This window comes from Cyanistes caeruleus, chromosome 17, assembly GCF_971803275.1.
Source record: "Cyanistes caeruleus chromosome 17, bCyaCae1.hap1.1, whole genome shotgun sequence".
NCBI lineage: Eukaryota > Metazoa > Chordata > Aves > Passeriformes > Paridae > Cyanistes > Cyanistes caeruleus.
Window position 1 is genome coordinate 9,819,591 of NC_141717.1, and position 20,570 is coordinate 9,840,160.

Sequence of the window (20,570 nt, forward strand, 5' to 3'; positions counted from 1 at the left end):
AGGAAAAGAAGTTGACAGGAGTATTTGCTCTTCTGTCGGTAGTTTAAGCTTTGCCTCACACTCTGCTGAGCTGCTGGGAGTCATCCCAGATGTGCTGAAATGACCACAGAACCAAATCCTGAGCAGTGGCTGCAGTACTTCAGGCAATCCAGCTTCCCAATATGTATGGGTTCCCACTTGTTCCATCCGTTTTGCATCAGTAGTTTGAGCAGGTCTCCCTGTGCTGGTCATCCAAAGAGTTGTTTAAAGATAAAGTGTTCTTTAATTCCTGTCTGTGTGGTCTGTGTGTTTGGCTCAATCAGAAGCGAGGTGTACTGTCATAGAAATTAGCCATCCAGTCCCTTTTCATCCAATTCTTTGTACAATTCTGTCTAGTAATACACTGCAGTTGTATTGGGCAAGACCATAAATGCCCCAAGGTAAAAGGTACATCCTGCTTCTATTGTGTGGCTTAAAAGATCTTACTTGTGGAAAGCTATTGCATCTACACATTTTAATTTCAGAATTTTCTCTTTTTGCTGCAGGCAAGATAAATCCACTGCTCTTTTGCTGCCCTTTCTTTGCTCTGTAGTGAATGAAGGGTTTCAGCTAAAGACATGATATCTCTAATGTGCCACTTAGCTATGCTGTGCATAGTTGGCATGGTGATCTGTTCCTTTCACCTCCTAGATAGTGTTGAGGGGGAGCCCTGATTTCCTTCCCAAGACTCCCACTTGAAAAGTGGCTGTTGTTCTGTGTTGCAAGTGGATACATAATGTGCTATCAGCTGTGGTCTCCCCATGTGTTATTGCTGGGTCATTCTCTTCCTCAGGGGGTGCTAAAATTTTTTGTGACCTGAATCTTGCCATGAAAGTTTACAAAAGAAATTCAGAATTTGCAGACTTCCACTCTACAAAGACTAAATTTGTGTTAATGCATACTATAAATATAATGTACTCTAAGCAAAGGCTTTCAAATGCAAACATCAGAGAAAATTTGTTTGATTTCAGCTACAGTACTACATAAGTTCCCCATTTGTTTCTTCAGTTTTGCACATACAAATGCTTCACAGAAGGAAAATTATTACTGAGCTTTCCCAAAATCATTTATCTGTGACATTCTGCCTTGCAGCATACATAATGAGGAGGGGAAAAAATAATTTTTTTCTGTTTGACAGTATTTTTTGGTTTGATGCAGTGTAAAGAACAGGCTTGAGGCCACTTCCTTTTGGAAGAGTGATATCTGTATTTATAATGGTGGTATTACTACACAAAGCTGATTTTCTGATCACCCTTCCTCATTATTTGCTGTGCAGAAAATAAATCAGATGCAGTTATTTTGTTAAAAAGGTGAAAGCAGAGTAAGAAAATTTTAAGGCAGTATAAATGCCCCACTGTCCCTAAGCCAGCAGGACAGAAAAAGACTGCATTTTTACTTACAGTGCTTGGCACTCCACAACGTTGCATTTGTCCCACATTACTTCGATGTTAGTGTTTTCCCTGTTGGAAGAGGACTGTGATGTTAAGATGTGATAGTGTGACAGTGTGTAGCTGTAACACTGAAATCAGAATGGTGATTCACCAGAATTCCTGAATAGTAATTGGTAACTGATGCTGATGAAGGCACATGTTATGTTGGATAGTATTTCCTGTATCTGTGCTAATCTGTTCATAGCCCTCTCTGAAACACATGCCACTACAGTGCAGCCAACATCTCCCTTTTTAATTTCCACATTAGCTGGCATAAAATCTTTCTACAATTCTTAAATATGCATGGATATGCATATTTTAACACTTTATATTATTAATGCAAGTATTAATGTATTTGGGTAAGAGACTTAGAATGTTAAACTCAGCTTTCTTTTCATATTCAGTAATTTGTATTTACATATTTTAGAAAGAAAAGTTGGCCTAGAAGCATCTTCTGATCTTGAAGCAGGAGTAGAGTGACTTCAAAAGAAAAATGCTTCTGAAAGGAAATCCATGCTTATCTATTATTAATATCAGGTTGAACTACTTTCAGTATTTAGAGAATATAGCCTGTAAGGGTGGTATTTTGGGGCTGGCTGACCTCGAGGGGTTTGCTGTCCCCTGTACCTTTGTGCTGCCATGGGTTTCTGCTGTGCCTGTTTTGTTGTATTAGGCAATTCTGTCCTCCCTTGGTGAAACCATTTGTCCTACTAAACTGGGGGAAAAAACAACTCGCAAAAAACAGGGTCTGGGCATCTAATAGCAAAGCAGTGCAGGAATATACAGGAGCAGGTACCAACTCATTACCTATGAAATCTTGCTCAGACCTTGTTCCTGTGTGCTTTTTCTTCTTTTTCCCCAAGTGATGCTCCTTTATGTGATAGCAAGTGGTTCTTTTATTTAGTTGCTGCAGAACACTTGGTTTCCTAATGGAAATGCATAAAAACGTTGAAATAAGATACACTATTGAATTAAAGGAGGTAAGTCTAATACAGTCATGACCTTCAGTACTGCCTGCTCATGAAAATAAAGAGCACTAAGCAGTAAAAAAGAAATACTCATTAACTTAAACACACCCTTCTTTCTAATGGCCAGTATCTGTGTTAGAGACCTAATTAGGAGCTAAAAAACCAGGGAGGTGCCTCTCCAGTTTCTGTGGGTATATCTGTATGGGAAGGTGAAGATCTGGAAGTTGCTGTAAAGCACCTCTTTGTGCTTTGGTGCCGTTAAGAAGGGCAGCTCATCGCTCCCAGGCAGGATTAGCAGCTCATGCGAGAGCTCTGGGAAGCCTTTACACTCCCTGTTCCCCTGCACAGCTGTTGGTGCTCGTGTTGTCTCTGCAGTTTGTAAAGACACATCTGCTGTTGCTGCTGACTCCTCTTCCTTTCGTACTCCATAGACAGAAACATTTGCAGGTACCATGGCAAGGCATGTCAGCTGTGATATTTAAAATAAGATGGTTTTTGGGAGGCAGGTGAAATTTTCCTTCCCTCCAACTCAAGTGTTATCTGGATCCTGATTTTACACAGTTTTGCAACTGTCTACTTTCTGCTTGACTAGAGAGACTAACACATTAACAAATTATGTAGGGCTATTTCTGGCCAGAACAAAAACATAATCTTATTTGGCGTAATTCTTATGGATTTTAAGAAATACTGTTCATTTTCTACAAGAGATGATTTCACGCTTGATGGTACTGTTACCCTGCTGGATCTTTTCTATATAGGACAAAAAATGTATTTCATATTTCCATTTTTCATGCTTTTGTCTGCTTTTAAAAAAAAATCTACACAAATGTATACGACTGATATAATAAACTTGCTTTGCAGCAGAAGTAAAAGGAAAAATCTCGAAGGTATAGCAGGTCAGAGGGAAATTATTTCCTCTAAATTCTTGAAAATGTATTTTTATGTGGTAATAGTATTAATATTTTTAGGGTTCCCCCCTCATATTATTATAAGGACAAAATGATAATATTTTTACTGCAACTTTCCTGCAAAGTATGTCCTTATGCTAGAGAAAAAAAATGTTTTCAGGAACATCTTGTAATGGTGTGATTTCCAGCAGCTAAACAATGAGAATGATGGATATGCGTTGGAGGTTCTCTTCTGGGTTTGGCCACTAATGTGATTTCTGGCCACAGAGTCCCTTGTGATTGAAAACTCAAAATAACTCTGCAAGCCGTGGATTCTGTCCTAGATTCCTCATACCACCAACTGGTGATTTTTTTTGTGTGTGTGAAAGGATATTGTGTACAGGACTATTTTCCCCTTAATGCAAGGGTCATTGTTCCTATGCTGGAACATGCTCAGCAGTGACTAAATAGCAGATTCATATAGTTAAGGTGTTAAGGAAACAGCCAAATCCAGCTGATTTTACTGATGGAATTTAATGTAGATACAGTTTGTTTCTGCACTGTAAAGTGAATCTATTCAGAAGGATGTCCTCCTACAAAAACTTCTATGGAATTTTTAATAGCCACAAGTGGTTGGAGCATTGTTTATACATCTTGTCTGAAAGCTGGAAAATGTTCCTGTAATCAAGTTTTTAAAAAAGGGAACATGTAGGGGGAAAGGAAGAGAGAATAGCCTGAGAATATCCGTTGAGGCAAATGTTCTGAGACAATCAGATTTGTTCTCAGACATTAATGTATATTATTTTAAAGGTCAGAAGAAACATGTCTACCCATTTTGTGTATGGGTTAGGAAAGGTTTGTTTAGTTTAAAGTCTTGCATTGTGTAAATATCTTTACACTTGCAAGATGTTTCAACTGCAGCAAAATTAAATTCCATTTAATTTTTCTTTGCTTGGAATGCAAATACTGAAGACCACTAATTTGGGACTGACACAGAAGAAGGAAAATGTTTATCTTTATGCAACTGAGAAGTCAGCTGAGCAATGAGAGTCACAGTGTTGTATTGCTTCATAAGTGGAGTTACAGAATTAGTGTTTTGTCTGTGTTAGATATTGTTAGATGTTTGCTTTTTGCTGGTTGTGGATATTTTACTGTGTCCTCTTGAGGGACTGAACTCTGAAGTCAGGTGAAGGGATCAAGTGAGATTGCTTTAGACTTTGGCTGGTGACTGACAATCTAAAGGTAATGAGTGAAGTTAAGCACAGGAGTTTTGCTTCTTATAATACCATTGGAGAGCTGGAAAAGATTTAAATTTTTACTGCTGAAAAAGATGAAGGTATGATTACGGACATGGAAATTACTAGATTTCCATTTCCTGTTACGGGATTTCCTCTAGTTTGCACTAATCTGCCGGAACTTTCTTTGCAAGCTGATCTCTTGCAGTTCTTCCTCAATCTCTAAAAGTTTTTGGGTTTTTTGGTGCTTGTTAGCTCAAAATGCTTCATATTGAGACTTGTGGGTTAATGCTCTTCTTCGGATATTGTACTTGGGCTGTCCATAGTGGAGAATTACTTAACCAAGTGATATCATAACTGATGCACAATACACTGATTTCTGTGGTGAGATGCAGTTTGTTTGTTTTCCCTAATATGGTATAGTAAACAGAACTGTATTAAAAGTGTGTTCCATTAAGTATTGCATTACAGGTTATTCATTTAAGTACCTTTAGTTCAGTTACAGGAATTGAATTCTATAGGCCAAGTTGGAGTATATGAAATATTTTTCTATTTTTTTCTGTTGGTAGTAGTAGTATTGCAACATATATGGTGTTGTATGTTTCTTTCTGTTTGGCCAAGAGTAGAATTTGTATTTTCAACAAATGTGTTCCTCATAAATAAAATATTAGTAATATATTGACTTTCTATTTAGTAGTATCTGAAGCTCTGAAGTTCTAGAAAAAGGAAATGCTCTCCTTTTAAGCTAAAAGATTTCACAGAAATTACTTGCATTAGAACACTGTCTTTATTTAAAGATTAAAAGACAGCATGAAAGAATGCTGTAGCTTGTTCACTCTATTGAAATGCTTTTGTTCTTTTTTAGTATTCAAATGTTCATAGTAAGTCCTCCCATCCTGTGTACTTTGTGTTTAGATTGGTGAAAGAAAAAAAATAGCCCAGAAATGACTTGGAGAGGACAGCTAGAAAATTTGTTTTACAGAACAAATGCATGGTATGTGCTCCATGAGTTCTTTGTGGAGGATTATGTGAACCCAGGGTTGAAAAAGAAGCATTTGCTGGAGGCAAAAGGGTGGCCTTGGGAGGGGTCTTGCCAGAGCAGATAATTTCTTACCATGTGCCTGCAATGGTTGCTTAGGACCGTAAGAATGTTTTAATCCACCATTGTGTGTTGCCCTCCTATGTTAATATTTCAAACGCCTCGGTTGAAATACAGAAATACTGTTAGACTTTAAGACACAGAGTTGAAACAGCAGGGACAGTAGCCATAAAGTGACACGGCCTCCTGGAGCAGACACGTTGCAGGCTGTGATGCCTCCTAAAGTCTCTTCAGAAACTTTGTTTTGGCGCATTGATTTTCCCTCTGATACATTTTCTACAGCATAAAGAGCAGCACTGGAGAAGGAAAGCACTGATAGATAACCAGTAGAAGGCTGATAATAAGCCAGACATCTTCAGTATCACACAGAGGCCAATTCATGTGACTGCAGGACAGTGCACTTGGGAGTGATCCTGGGGAGTCAATCATCCCCTCTCTGTGCTGTTTGTGTGAGGGGAAGGAAAATACTGTCTATACTAAGAGTTTCTAGAAGTTGAGCAGTACTGTAGCTCCCACTCAGTTATATCCTGACTCTTCTGTTCTTGACAAAAGGTACTGAAATATTTTGGCTCTGATATTTAAATATTGTTATTTAAAGATGTTGAATTAATGTCCGGTTTTATCTATGTGCTCTCCAAGTGCAGAATCTTCCAGCAGACTGCTTGTCTTGTAGCTGGCAGATAAATACTTGATGTTATTTCCTAATGCAAAACATAGTCTGACTCCATTTAGCTTTTTTTCTTTCTGTCTAACAGCATCATTAATTATACTGTGAGACTTGTCTCTACTGTGGCTGTGATCAGAGGAGAGGAAAATACAGCAGACAGTATTTGGGTGCTGCAGGAAAACACTGAGGTGTTTGATTTCTCTTTTTTTGTGGGTTGCTTATGCATAGAAAACTGTTACAATTCACATTGATTCTGAAAAAGCAATTTCACTTGTTCCAGATATTCCAAACCTGTCCCAAGCAGCCTTCACTGTGTAGTAGAGTAAGGGAGAAGAAACTGCAGTACCACTCACTGGTGTGCACATTTGGAAAGGGTTTGGCCTATTGGCTAATCCAGAGGTTTTGTAACTCGGCTTGAAGAAAAAGCAACACCATCTATGAAATGTAAATATTTATTGCTTCAAGGGGATTTTCTGCTTGAGGTTTGATTAGTATTTCCAGTTACCACTGGAGGTGAGAGTTACCAAAATGTTTTGCTGCAGCAAAGAGTTAAAAAGTTAGCATCTCTTACTGTTACTGTAAAGCTGCAGTGTAATGTCATCTACAATACTATAGAAATGCTTTAAGGGTATCAGAATGTGCTTCCTAACTAAGAGTGTGGTTATATATGGTTTGCCTTTTTTATAATCAGCATTGGGTAACAGTATTTTTGGTCAGTACTAAGTTAACTAGTTAGAATATTTGTGGTGTGTTTATGTACATAGTGTGTGTATAGTCCTTAATTCTTTGTGGTTTAGGATCTTGGAGTAAACATGTGATGTGTGTGTGTATTTATAAGGTTTGATGGAAAAGAATCCTACCACATGCAAGAAATTGCATCCAAGAAATTTTTAAGAGTGGGTGTCTTTCTGATGACATGAAGAGAATAAGCAGGTAACATATTGAAGTCTGCTGTTTGTTCAGCAGAAGACTGCCATTTCCTAAACTGAAAGTAATTTAATCATGTTTGTATCTGGAGTAGTTAAATTAAATTATTTGCCATAATTACTTCATGTCTAACAAGGTCTGTCGCCATTTGGATTTTGTTATGATTTGGATGCTAAAAGGAAAGTAGCTTAACCACTGGATGTTGAAATAATCAATATATTTCATTATTAGGATTCAAACAGAAACTCTGTTCCAAATGTTTAAAACTCTCCTCTCAAGCCAAACTTTTCTTTGTAATCCTATTGCTACAGTCTGTTATCTGTGCATAGGACATAAAGCAGTGGCCTTGACCATCCCAAATGGCTACGTTTGTTGTGTGTTGCTCTTACATACCTTATTAATTATTTTTGTTGTTCCATTTTACTGAGCTGGGAGGAAAAGCTGTTCTATAATTAAGGAGCTATTTCAAAGAAAGTGGGTAGCATTAGAACTGTTATTATAGCATTGTTGCACAGGAGGTGAGCATTTGTAGTTGACGTCTAGTGCTGTACAAATGAGCAGAAGTAATCTCTGTCCAATGAAGTTTCTTGCTGGGAATCATCTGATTGTTCAAGAAAAGCAACAGTTTTATGCTAATGATTTTTGGCGTTTGCTGCTTGTCAGGCAGAGACACGGGGTGAGGGTAGGGTAAGTGACAGACACACATTGGCATCCTCAGTAGCAACTGATTTTTTTTATCAGCAGGGTCATATATGTGATTTAGCATGGCCAAGGAGAGACCTAAAATTGACTTAAATACTACAGACTCATCTAAACAATGTTAGGCAAAAGCCATGTTTGTGTTAGATAACTGATTCTGCTGCTGTATTTGTGTGTTCTACTGCTGGGAGGTTTTTGGTGTTAGGGGTGTTTGTTGGGTTGTACCTGCCTGCATCTCTCTCTCCAAAACAGCCAGATGAAGGGGCACTGCTGGCATTAGGGGGTGTCAGCATCAGGACACACATCCTGTGTGTAGCACTGGCTATTCTTTGGCTTTTTTTTCCTTGAAGATAATCATATTTTCTGAATCATAATGAATTTACATGAAGAATTTTGGTAGATTTTTATATTATATATATATCTGACTTGAATTTGGCAATTAAGCAGTTGAATCAAATCTTGCCACGTTGTATGATAACAAGATGCCTTTGACTGTCTGTTTTCCTTTTGAGAGATTTTGTCCATAGTCATTCATTCAGTTACCTTACTTAGGATTTTTATAAAGCAGATTACAAATATATTAGATTTAGGTTTAATTTGTGTTGTTTGTTTTAATTTCTTTTTGTTTTTTTTCCCTGAATATGATGTAAAAGATATGTCCTGATATTCCATATAAGCTTATTTTTTCTAATCAGTTTATTAAGTTTTCTGTGACAATGAGGTATGTTTGCAAATGCTAAAAAATTGTACATTTTGCTCCATTCCAGTGCCTGATGACCTCTCCTTGGAAGAAAGAGAAGAGCTTTTAAATATTCGTCGCAGGAAAAAGGAACTGATTGATGATATTGAGGTAATTGATTTACTGTGAAGATCCTTAGAAGGCTCCTTCAGTAGATTAAGTTACAGACCTAAATATGAATTTCAGCTAATGGTTTTAAAAGCATGTAAACCACTTAAGCTAAATACTCCTAACAGTGAACAGGATTTATGCATCATATGTGTGCTTTTAAAAATACTGCTTTTAAAAATACTAACTTTTGAATTTATGTAATGCAATATGTGCAGATGTCCACATTTGATCTGTGTAATCAAAAACTCGTTAAACAGCAGATTTGCATCCAGGATAGGAGTGAGTGAGAAATGTGGGTAAAGAAATCTTATTAATTGATAATGGCAGCTTGGTCTTGGTGCTCTGGCACGAGCACACACTGAGAGTGTAGATTCATGTGCTTAACAGTGATTCAGTTGCGGTAAAATCTTTAAATATCTAAGGAAGCCCTAAGATTGTTCACTTTTCTTCAGGTAAATAACAAATATTAGAAAATAAAACCTAATTGATCATATGATTATATATGATAGATTATTTCAAAAGATGTTCTAATGTAGGTTAATGTACTGTCCTTTCTTCTTTTGACAGAGATTAAAATTTGAAATTGCTGAGGTTATGACTGAAATTGATAATCTGACTAGTGTAGAAGAAAGGTAAGTAATGCCAACATACTGACATGATTCAGTAGGACCTTGGAACAGGTATTCCAGGAACAGCAAGTGAAAATACCTTTCCCATACTAAACAAACGATGGATTACCTTTATTTAGTCTGTAATAAAGCCTGACTTTATCCCATGCAGGCGTGTCATTTGTTTGGATAGAGAGTATGTTGTATGGAGTGTAATATTTTACTGTCCAGTTGATAGGGATATGGGTTTCTGAAGCTGCAATTGCTTAAAGGAGTTGGAAATTGTGTAATAATTTTCTCCGTTATAAAAATGAATGTCTTGATTTTATAGTAGAAAATAAAAGTAGCCAAAACATAAATTAAAAGCTCATCTAGAAGTCTTTTTGTAAAAGAGTGACTGTTGTTTCTTTTTTGTCTCCATATGTAGCAAAACTACACAAAGAAATAAGCAAATAGCCATGGGAAGGAAGAAATTCAACATGGACCCTAAGAAGGTAGAGAATTTTTTTTTTCACTTGTTAGGAATCAAGTTTCTGCTTGTAGTACAATCTATGACAAATACTTTTATGGTTTTTAAAGAAATACTTCTGATAATGTAAGTTCATAGGCCTTACTTACACGTCCTGTAACACACCGAGCAGAGGGTTAAATTGGAAGCAGCTGTCAGGTCAGATGCCAGTTGTATGCTTCTTTCACTTAAACAAATCCCTTATAATGGAGGTTACTTATCAACAACCAAATAGGCCAGATATTGATTGACCTGGCTTGCTTTGTACCTGATAGTGGTGTTCTATGTTGATATGTCAAATATAATTTGTTGGGTTTTTTTTTATGTGTGGTTGTTAGTGAGGCCATACTTCTTAAATGCTCAATTTTTATCTTTAAAAATACCTTTGCCATTTTTTAAAATCTGTTCTCATGCAGACTTTTATATTTGGATATCTAAAGCCTGTTTCTGAAAAAGGCATGTGTGAACACCTGTATTTTTGTATATGTACATGTGTACCTATCTGATTTGTACAAGCTTGGTTACCAGTTTCAAGAAATCTGCTCTGCATGTAGCCAGGAAGTAATGCAGTTCTTTCTGGAGAGCCTCTCTGTTTCTTAAATAGTTGTTAATTTCCTGGAAAATCTGGGGACCTGCACATTCTCTTGCCTCCCCTGCAATACTTAAAAGAGCTTCTTTGACATATTTGACCTTTAACCTTTTCATATTCCATCTTCCTTGCTTTGTTTTATTGTCTTCTATTGTTTGCAATTGAGATTCTGTTTAGAATTTGTGAAAGGTATTCTTTAAGGTCTTTTTGGAAATAATTTAGAATTTGTTTTTCTGTGTTCTTGACATGTTTTCTTTCCAATTGTATTGAATTCAGTTAAATTTTCGTGGCTTTTCTGAAATGTTCTAAGTACAGTGACGGCTTCTGTTCTTCAGACTGTTTCAAGTTTGGCAGAAATTCTCAAGTACAAGATCCCTTTCTAAACTGCTGGCCATGTCTTTTATTTTCATTTTCCATTTTAGTGACTGGTTAAGTTCTGTTCTGTTGAGGGCAGAATACCCCCAAATATCCTGGTAGTTTCTTGTGGTCCTCCAGCTCTTTCAAGTCCTAGAAGTTTGTGGCAAAGTCACAGGATGATGTCAGATGCTTTCATTCCAGCATTAACTATTTTTTGTTATGGTTCTTGCTGAATGAAATTATTTCTGTAAATAGATTCTGTGGCCACATTGCTACTGTAACATAATTTAAATGTGGTGAACAGACTTAGAGTAGCAATTTCTTTATAATGCCTGTGATCAGTGGTGGCTGCAGTAGCTGCTCTAAAGCTGGGTCATGGTGCTGTTTGCAGCTGCTGTGTTACATTGCAAACAGCTGAGGTGTACATCCTTATGGTGCTGGGAAAGGCTACCTGGGGCTCATTGGGAGAAGGATGTTTTTCGTTCTGAAATACGAGGGAAGATGGTCTCTGGATTTAGGAATGGCAAAGAACTGGGGTAATAATACTTGGGTTGTACTCACCAAGTTTCCTTCTTTAAAATCAGGTAACAGAGGTCTCATGTTTTCATATTAGCAGGAACACAGTGAGGTGATTTTCCTTTATCATTTTATTTGAAGTCCGTTACACATTCGTGTGTGTGTGCGTAAAGCAATTCTCCCTTGCCCCCTCTGAAAATAGGTGTGTTTTATGTACTTCCACAATGTTGTACTTGGGAATTCGGGTTTGGTGAGCTTATGTGGGAAAGGCTGTAAACAAAAAAAGTAAAGTTTGTAAAACATTTCAAGAATCCCTCTGCAGAGACAAAGTTGTGCTGGGAACTCACTGTGCTGAAGTTGGTACTGCCTGTGTTGGGCCCAGGAAATGAATTCTCTGTGACGAAAGCAGGGTTTAAATAACTGCAAACTTTATAATTGAGTTACTGTAAAAGTGATGAAATTCAAAGCAGATTTCATTGCAGTGACGTAAAAAAAAATAAAATCCATGCAGTATTTGTAGTGAATATTGAAAATGTCTGTAGCCATGAGTTTTGTGTGGGTAAGTTAAACTAGTACAGCTGTCATCTGTCTCCTGTCAGTCTACAGAAAGAAAATTTGCATCAAGACAAAAGATAGTGTAGGAGGTGGTGGGGGTTTACTTGGCCTATTTTGCCATTTATTCCAGACACTGAAGTTGCTGTCCTAGACAGATTACTTTTCCTGTCTGTTTGACTTCTGGTTCTTTAATATCTTAGGAATAATTTTTTAAAAATCCAGGAAAAAGAAAATTAAATTGATTTTTGCAATATGCTAAAGTGTCGGCTTCTGTACACAGAAATTTGTTTTCCATACTGCAAGTCACATGTCCATTATCAGTAACTTGTACAACTTCAAAAAACCTATTCAGATCAGTCTGTTTATACTAAGCATGAATAATACGGTCCAGGTGTTGAACCAAGGGAATCTGCTATTTCTGGTATCAGAGGAAAGATTCTCTTTTGATTGTCAGAGATGAGAGCTTTTTGTATAACTTGGGATGGGAAAAAGCGCTATGTTTTATAGTCAAATATTGTACAAATAAGCTTTGAAGGGATCACTTTTGAGGAAAGATCAGCAATTTCTGGTTCAAGATATAATGGGTATATTTTTTACAAAGAAATCATGTTCTTTTACAAAGAAATCATGTTGTGAAATGACTTATAAAAATATTAATTTGTCAGAGATGCCTAGCATCAAAAGTTTTCAGATGATGAAATTGTTCTGAGAGAATTGCATTCCACACTTTCTAAAGAAAGCGTCAAGCTTTATAAAATCACAGTTTACTTTCCCTGATAAATTAGGTCAGAAAACTGACCTTTTTTTGTTGAGCAGGTAGCCATTTCATTATTAAAAACTAGAATTAATCAAAAAGAAGGGTAAATTTTTTGAATGTTAATAGAGGGCCATGTATGCTATAAAAAATGGGATTTTTTCAGTTATAATGAAATAAATAATCCTTCAACTGCAGAAATTGAAAAACTAGTATTCTTGAAATTCTGAAATAGTCTAGTAGACGATATTAGTAATAATTTATTAACCTCTTTTGTACATATTTGGAATGCAAGACATTAAGGCTATTTAAAGTTTCCATTTCTACTTTTCACCAGTATGTTGTTAGAGTTTGAAGAAGTCAGCAGGAGTAGCAGTGTCTATGTTGGGGTCTGTGGGCTGTACAGAGTATGATTTTCTCTGCATGACCTGATCAGTGTCAGAGCATCCCTTCCATCCTTTCCATAATCTATGTATAACTTAGTCTTCTTTCTTTGCTGCTTTCCAGAGAAGCCTCTAGGCTTCCCTAGAGTGTGCCAGTTGTAGGGCAGTAATTTATGGAGGAGTAGGAGTCCTGGGGCTTGATCAAGTACCCTCTGAGGGACAGGGTAAGACTCTCCACCTGCCTTTGGTAGCAGCTGACTGAGCAGCCCTTTGTGAGTAGTGTAGTTCCAGTCCTTTGTGAATAGTTTAGTTCCAGCACAACCAGAATTCACTGATAATCTCAATGTCAGCATAAACTCCTTTAAACCAGTTTCAGTATCTTCAGCTGTGACTTTCTACTGCAAGTAGTGGCTTGATGTATTGGGTTGCAGTTTGTAGATTATACCAGATGCTTTATTTTGTGTCATGGTGGTAATTAAGTTGTTTCTGCATACCTCTTCATTATATGATTTTGCAGATTATGGCTCTGCAGACATTGATGCAATGTTGGGAATAGGCCAGCTCATACACTGGCTCCAAAGAACAACATGCAATCATTATTCAATTAATATTTGATCTTTCTATGGCTGAGGGATTCAAACTGCCACCTAGTACTTCTAGCCTTAAAAATGTATTCTCATTTTCATCTTAAAACCAGTACTAAATATTGCTAATCTAACTGAAAAACATTCGTTTACCATTTTATTAAAATAAATAAAAATCTGTAGGTAGTGTAGCTCTTAATGTGCTATATGTCTGTGTCAGTATATGAATACCAAATATTCTGAATGATATTTACTTAAATACTTGTGGAAGAAGACATAACATTCCTTTTCCTTTGGAATTTATCTTTGTAGGGAATACAGTTTCTGATAGAAAATGACCTCCTGCACAACACTGCAGAAGACATTGCACAATTCCTTTATAAAGGAGAAGGATTAAATAAAACAGTAATTGGAGATTACCTCGGTGAAAGGTAAAGTAAAAATATTGGAACTTTGCTCTTGAGCTTACAAAGCACTTCTACAGGTTTTGGATAGCTCCTTTCCTGTTCACAGGCTGCAGGAGAGAGCTGCTGGAGCACTCTGAGATCCATAAAAGCTACAGTGGGGATGTAAAACTGTTACAATATTGTGATAGGTTTTCTTCCTGTTAGGTTGTTACTTTTTCATGGGTACATTATGGAATGATATTTAATTAACTATAATTTAGTATTTTGAGTAAACCAAAACATTTGTCTGTAGTGCAGAATTCAATACCACGAGCTTTTGGAATGTCTGAGAGTTGTGTTGCACCACTACTGGTAACTCTCAGTACTGTGTCCAGAGGAGGAGTGATTTACAGTCAGTAATAATTGGACAGTAAAGAAATTACTTATTAAAACAGGTACTTCCTGAGCCAGTAGTTGCAAGCAGGTTTTGGTGTTGTCACTTCCCTGCACACACACAGTTCCCATTGCCAGGCAGCTGCACCCTGTCCTTATCAATCCTGGTAGGATAAACCTGCAGTGTGCATATTTATGCACACTGTTGCAAAACACAGAATGCAAATGGCTTCCATTCCTGTGTAACCCAGGAATTGATTTTAAAAAGGCAGCTGAGAGAGGCAGCAGTGCAGTGGGTTGGAGGATGTGTATGTACATGCTGGCACATGTTCCAGTGCCACTTAGGGAGCTCTCAGAGGTGACTCATTTTTAGGATGTGCTCCTGTGGTGATGGGTTGTGGCAGATCCCTTTTGAGACACTCTTCAGTCTGATTCCAGCAGCAACTGCATGGTTTTTGCTCAGCAGTTTCCTCTTGGCTTTCATAGGTTCGGTGAAAGTTTTTATTGTAATATGAACATTTTGAAAATAGGTTTTTGGTATGAAGTCTATGCAGAACATGTAGACATGTCAACAGTTTTTGTATAACAGAATTATGTCTGAGGACATTCTCTTGTCCTTTGCCACCCCCTCTCAGGGGCCCATCATAAATTACTTCTGTATTCTAGCTAAATATAGCTGAAGACAAGACCAGGTTAGTCAACAGACTGAAATATTTATATAACATTCTGCCATAAAGAGAGAGATTCTATGTTACTGAATTTTACAGTCTAAACAGCACTCAGCAAACTGAAAGTGAATGGTGAAATGGAATAAGAGAACACTTAAAAATATAGCAAAAATTATAATAAATAAGGTATTAATTACATCCTAAAAAAAGAGTTATGGTTTCTTTCTATGTGGGTAAGCCTTCACTTCCTTTTTTTAAGTGGCTTCCTGGAGCATTTGTGTTATTTGTCTTGTGTCTTTGGAGGTGTACCCAACACAAACACATGCCTATAAACTGAGTAAATAATTTGCTTAAAGTAAAAACATATCCCTCTGGAGTGCTCTCTTTTATTACACTCTTATGCCACTTCATTGAAAAGCAGTTGCCCAGTTGAATTTTGCATTGCTAAGTTTGATGAGAATTGCTTGGATTTGCTGGGAGAACTGGTGTATTTTTCTGTAAACAACGTGGGAACATGCTAATGAATGAACAGTTGGTTTTAAGATATTTACTCCTGAGTGTTGCAGGTTAGTCTGACTATGCAGTTAGTCAGCAAAGCAACAGATAATTCCTGGTGGGTGCACACCTTTCTACTTTCGGGTGGAGGCTGATACGCAACATTCTGTCTTGGTGAGGTATTTAAAGCACACCCTGAGGATTATAAACCTTTATTCTTCTGGCACAGGAGCTCACTGATGGCATAGGCCAAGTTCTGCCCATCCACATAGTCTTCATGTGTTCATTGATGTTTAAATGTTACTTTTGAATTTAAACACACTTGTATCAAACAAAGCATAATTGGGCTCATGATTTTCATACTAATATAAGAGATGGGTGAGAGGAAGTCCATTCCAAACCTCTTCTGGTTTTAGTTAACTTTGTTGTACCAATTCTTGGCAATGGAGTAAGAGTACAGTACATGATAAATAGCTCTTTTTCAAAAGCTGGGGTTTTTTTTCTTGGGTACAATCAATAGAAGCATTTTTGTTTCTTATCTTTGTACATAAATTGAGGTACTGCTTTAATGCTTTTCATTCTTAGAGTGGAAATCTACAGTCTGTTTGTTGTATGGCTAAAGAAATTAGTCTTGCATTAACCATTGTTTTAAGAATTCATGACAATATCTGCAGACGGCTTTTTACTGAATAAATTTCTCAGGTATCCTCCTATGTCAAGGCAGGTACAGTAATAATAAATGTGAAGCAAAGAAGGCATGGCTATTTTTAGGTCACTTAAATAAGCAGTTCTAAAATAAGTTCAAATGGCTTTTGCTAACCTACTAGCAAAAATGGGCAAAGTACTAGTGTTAAATATGAGAATACCTCTCAAATAAATGTATAGATTATTTCTGATGGCTTTATTTTCTCAGTATGATTATTTATTTTCATAAGCAAATTGAGATAACTAACAAATTTTTAAAAGTCAGAATTGTAATTGTCTATTTCCATTTTTGTCTTTCACAGAGATGAATTTAATATTAAAGTTCTCCAGGCTTTTGTTGAACTCCATGAGTTCGCTGATCTCAATCTTGTACAAGCCTTAAGGTGAGTAAATTCTTTCTGTTTTTTGACCTAAGCTTCCTCTATCAAATTGCATGTTTATATGAGTCACTGTGTTGATTTATTTGTCAGAAAGCTGCTCTGCAGCTCAGCACAAGTGTACAAATTACTGTGCAAGTGAGCAGAGACAGCTCTGTTTAACTCTTCTGATGGCTTGTGTGTGTGCTGCCTTTGAGAGTGAGAACTCCTGGTTATTTCAGACAAATACAAACTAAAACAGCTGTTACTCCTTGGTGTGCCTGCCATATGTGGACATTTGAAGACCTGTTTTATATCTTAGCACAGGGCTAGGTTAAGAAATAAACTCTTTACTTAAATAAGTAATTTTCTTCTTCTTTTTATTCCACCACAACTTGTCCTTCTGGGCAGGGAGGGGGAAAAATCCACTGACAGTAGTCACTGGTTATGTTCAATCACAGAGAGGTCAACTTGGAAACAGGTGATTTCCTTCTGCTTGCCTCAGTTTCCCACTTGTCATGTGAAAGAAAGTGTGATATCTTAGTTTATTTTTTTCCCTTGCTACATGAACAGTTCCCTTGATTTATCTGGGATAAGTGACCTTGTGAGATCCCTTCTCATCTTGGTGAAAATCCGTAACAGATTGATCAAATTAAGTTGATTTAGACAGTTCTGCCAGTTTTTTTGCCGCAAGTGACTCCCTCCTGACACCAGATAAATGGAAATGTCCGTGTGATCTTTGTTTCTGGTGCAGTGCCTTGTGATGTGGAGTCAGAACAGCTTTGCTATGGTTGAGTGATGTGGTGATGATAACTTGAGATGCCTGAGGCTTGGGCCAAAGAAGCCTTTTCTGTGGCTGCTGAAGCTTGTCTGGGAAGCTTCATATTCCTGCCTCTTTTACCTAATTTGATGTTAGGTTTGACTTTATTCTTAGCAGCTGCTACTATTAAATGTTTGTATTTTGGTAGCTTACAAAATTCGTGATCTGGGTTGGAACCTTGCATGAGGTGAGTAAAAGACAGTACATAGAGCTGACAGACTAAAGATGGCCTGTGACACTTAAATATAATGTCTTAAAATGAAAACCAATGAAGACAGGAATAAATGGTTGTTATATTGGCATCCGATGTACAGGGAATAGTGAGAACTTGTTTTGCATGGCAGCGCATGTAACTTTGCTGGTTTAGGTCCTGGTTTAATTCAGATAATTCTTTTGCTAAGAGATAAAAGAATGAATGATGAAATTCATTGGAACATTTTAGTGCCACAGTGTGCCAAAATAAATTTGTGAAGACTTCTGTCCTGTATGCATTCCAGTGTACCTCTATGTAGAAATAATAAGTTACAAAAGTGAACTCTGTATTTCAGTTAATGCTTCTAAGCAGCAGCAAGATCTGTTGCATATAGTACAAAATTACTGAAATGATGACATGAGTTGTTCTTTTTAAGACCTAGGTCTGATTGTTGTAGGGTGAGCTTAGAGTAGACAGGCATCACCTCTCTAAGCAGTGGGGGTTTTTTGTTGTTGTTATCATATTTAAAAGGTTTTGTATGAGTTTAAGTAAATATGTTAAGTCTTTCTGTATTCCTTGTTTCTCTCCTAACACCAGAAATATTTTGTATAATGTGTCTTTTTACATTGTGAATAAGGTCTAGCTGACTGTTCATTGCATTTTGTAGCCAGGAAACCCAGGGAGGATTGAACTCATTTTTTTCCCCCATAGCATTCTCATGGCAAAAATGGGATGCATACAGAAAATTGTTTACTAGTCTGGAAAAAAAGAGAGAGCCTCAGAATATGAACTGCCATATTATCTTGCCTGATAGCATGCAGTGTTGCTGGCTGAGTTACTGGGCTAGCCATCTGTGCATGTTGCTTTATAATAGCTCCTGACTTGTGTGTTGAGAGATTGAGAACATATTTCTAGGACATTCTATGTAGACAGTGCTGATTTTTTTTTCTTTTTCCATTTCTTTTGGATTATTTGTAATAAATACTTATCTATAAATACTGGAAAGAGTCTAACAATTGTTCTTCCCTTCTGTAGGCAGTTTCTTTGGAGCTTCAGACTCCCAGGAGAGGCTCAAAAAATTGACCGTATGATGGAAGCTTTTGCTTCACGCTATTGCCTTTGTAACCCAGGGGTCTTCCAGTCTACAGGTCAGTCACAGGAAACCACAGGAGTTCTTAAGTACTTATATGATCCAAATATAATTTTATATATATGTGTGTGTGTTCATCTACATGTGATGCAAGGAGATAATGGCCAGTTGGAAGTTAGGGATAAAATAATGTGTAAAATGAGATAGACCTGAGAACTGAGAAAATGTGACTGGCTAGTCCAGGAAGTGCAAGCTTATGAACAGAACACATTTTCAGTTATAAAACATCACAGAACTGCACAGAATGCCCTGGCATTATTGTTCTATTTGGTCACATACACAAATACATTGCTTTTGATCAGTTTATTTAAGGAACTGATAGGATGGGAAAAGGTTGGTATAAAGCAGGTCTGTAACAGCTAGAGGGGAAAACAGCTACTACAGACTGCTAAAGATGCAGGCACATTTTTCCTCTCTGTAGCAGGTTTTCATCCTGCTTTTTCTTACACAGAATCTTGTACTTGAATTCTGGGAGAATTTACTATAATCATAACCACTTCAAGAGGCACAGTAAGATTTCCTTTGTCATCTTCTGATATTATCCAGTAGTGCTTGCTACCTCCTGTATGCCAAGGAATTGAGTCAATGTCATTTTCAGTCTTTTTAAATACAGTCAAAATATTTTTTTGAAGAGACCATTCTTTCTCTTTGGAGAGAGCTTTGGAAGTACTTTGAGTAGGAGGAGGCTGATGGACCAGGTTTATTATAGCATCCACCACTATAATTTAGGCAAAATCTGTGCAGAGAACATTTTGCCCAACACTTCAGAATTTCAAGTGAAATGTTAATTTAGGGTGATAGCAATGATTTCATAAGAGTTTAATTTTTTTTGGATTCTCATAAAGTTTCTCTTATACTTGTTTTTTATTTGAATTGTAACATTTTTTTCTTGTTGGGCTTACTTCAACAGCTTAAGGATTTTAGATTTATGTACAGTGTTCAGGATTTTTTGACCGTTTTTTTTTCTTTATCAGATAGGGATGAGCTCTCTACTAATTTTACAGGTTTGTACACACAACACATGGGAAGATAAACCATTTTTCAAATCTGATTTCAGATACATGTTACGTGCTTTCATTTGCCATCATTATGTTGAATACCAGCCTGCACAACCACAATGTGCGAGATAAACCCACAGTGGAGAGGTTTATCTCCATGAATCGTGGAATTAATGAAGGTGGAGACCTTCCAGAGGAATTGCTAAGGGTAAGTTGGGCTGGGTAAGACAAAGCCTGGCTTTGTGTTTTTAATAACAGACTTAAAAGTGTGTACAACAGTTCTCAGGCAAATTCGTCAAGGGAAGGCAAAAGAGCATTTTCTAGCATGTGTAACCATTTGAGTAGCTGAAAGAAGCATTTTTTGTTATTTACAGCTACTTTGAGCTAATTCTCCCTATATCCAACCTTTTGTTGAGAGCAGGCTGTTTCAGAGAAAAGACTCTGTGTATCTCAGTAGTTTGCTTCTGGCAAAATTCTTGTGGAATTGGCTTCTTATGAAAAAAAAGTAGCATTTCTATCAGAAAAAATGGTAAAAATTATTTTTTTCTTTACAGCCTCTCAATTTTCTCACGTGTCTTATGGAGCTCCCTCCTTGAGAAATCAATAAAAATAACTGCTGTAAGACAGTGTTGTGGGCTACACCATTTTCTGAAAACCCAGATTCATTTGGCAAAACTTGTACTAAATGAAACTGATCTTGAAACCTTTGAAATATCAAATGCTGATGTTAAAATAGAATTGTCATTGCTAGGCGTGCTTAAAAATTTTGTAC

The 20,570-nt window shown here is 36.9% G+C and overlaps 1 protein-coding gene across 2 annotated transcripts in view; it reads left to right on the forward strand.

Moving 5' to 3' along the window:
- CYTH3 (cytohesin 3) overlaps positions 1-20,570 on the forward strand; it is a 48,861-nt gene that overhangs the window by 16,240 nt on the left and 12,051 nt on the right. The window contains exons 2-8 of one of the 2 annotated variants that reach the window (XM_086854766.1): positions 8,698-8,780; positions 9,348-9,412; positions 9,816-9,882; positions 13,947-14,065; positions 16,584-16,664; positions 18,686-18,798; positions 19,858-20,006. In XM_086854766.1, coding sequence (XP_086710892.1) covers positions 8,698-8,780; positions 9,348-9,412; positions 9,816-9,882; positions 13,947-14,065; positions 16,584-16,664; positions 18,686-18,798; positions 19,858-20,006 — 677 coding nt within the window. Of the gene's footprint in view, positions 1-8,663; positions 8,781-9,347; positions 9,413-9,815; positions 9,883-13,946; positions 14,066-16,583; positions 16,665-18,685; positions 18,799-19,857; positions 20,007-20,570 lie in introns of those variants that run through there. The other variant, XM_023936743.2, reaches the window with a different exon arrangement.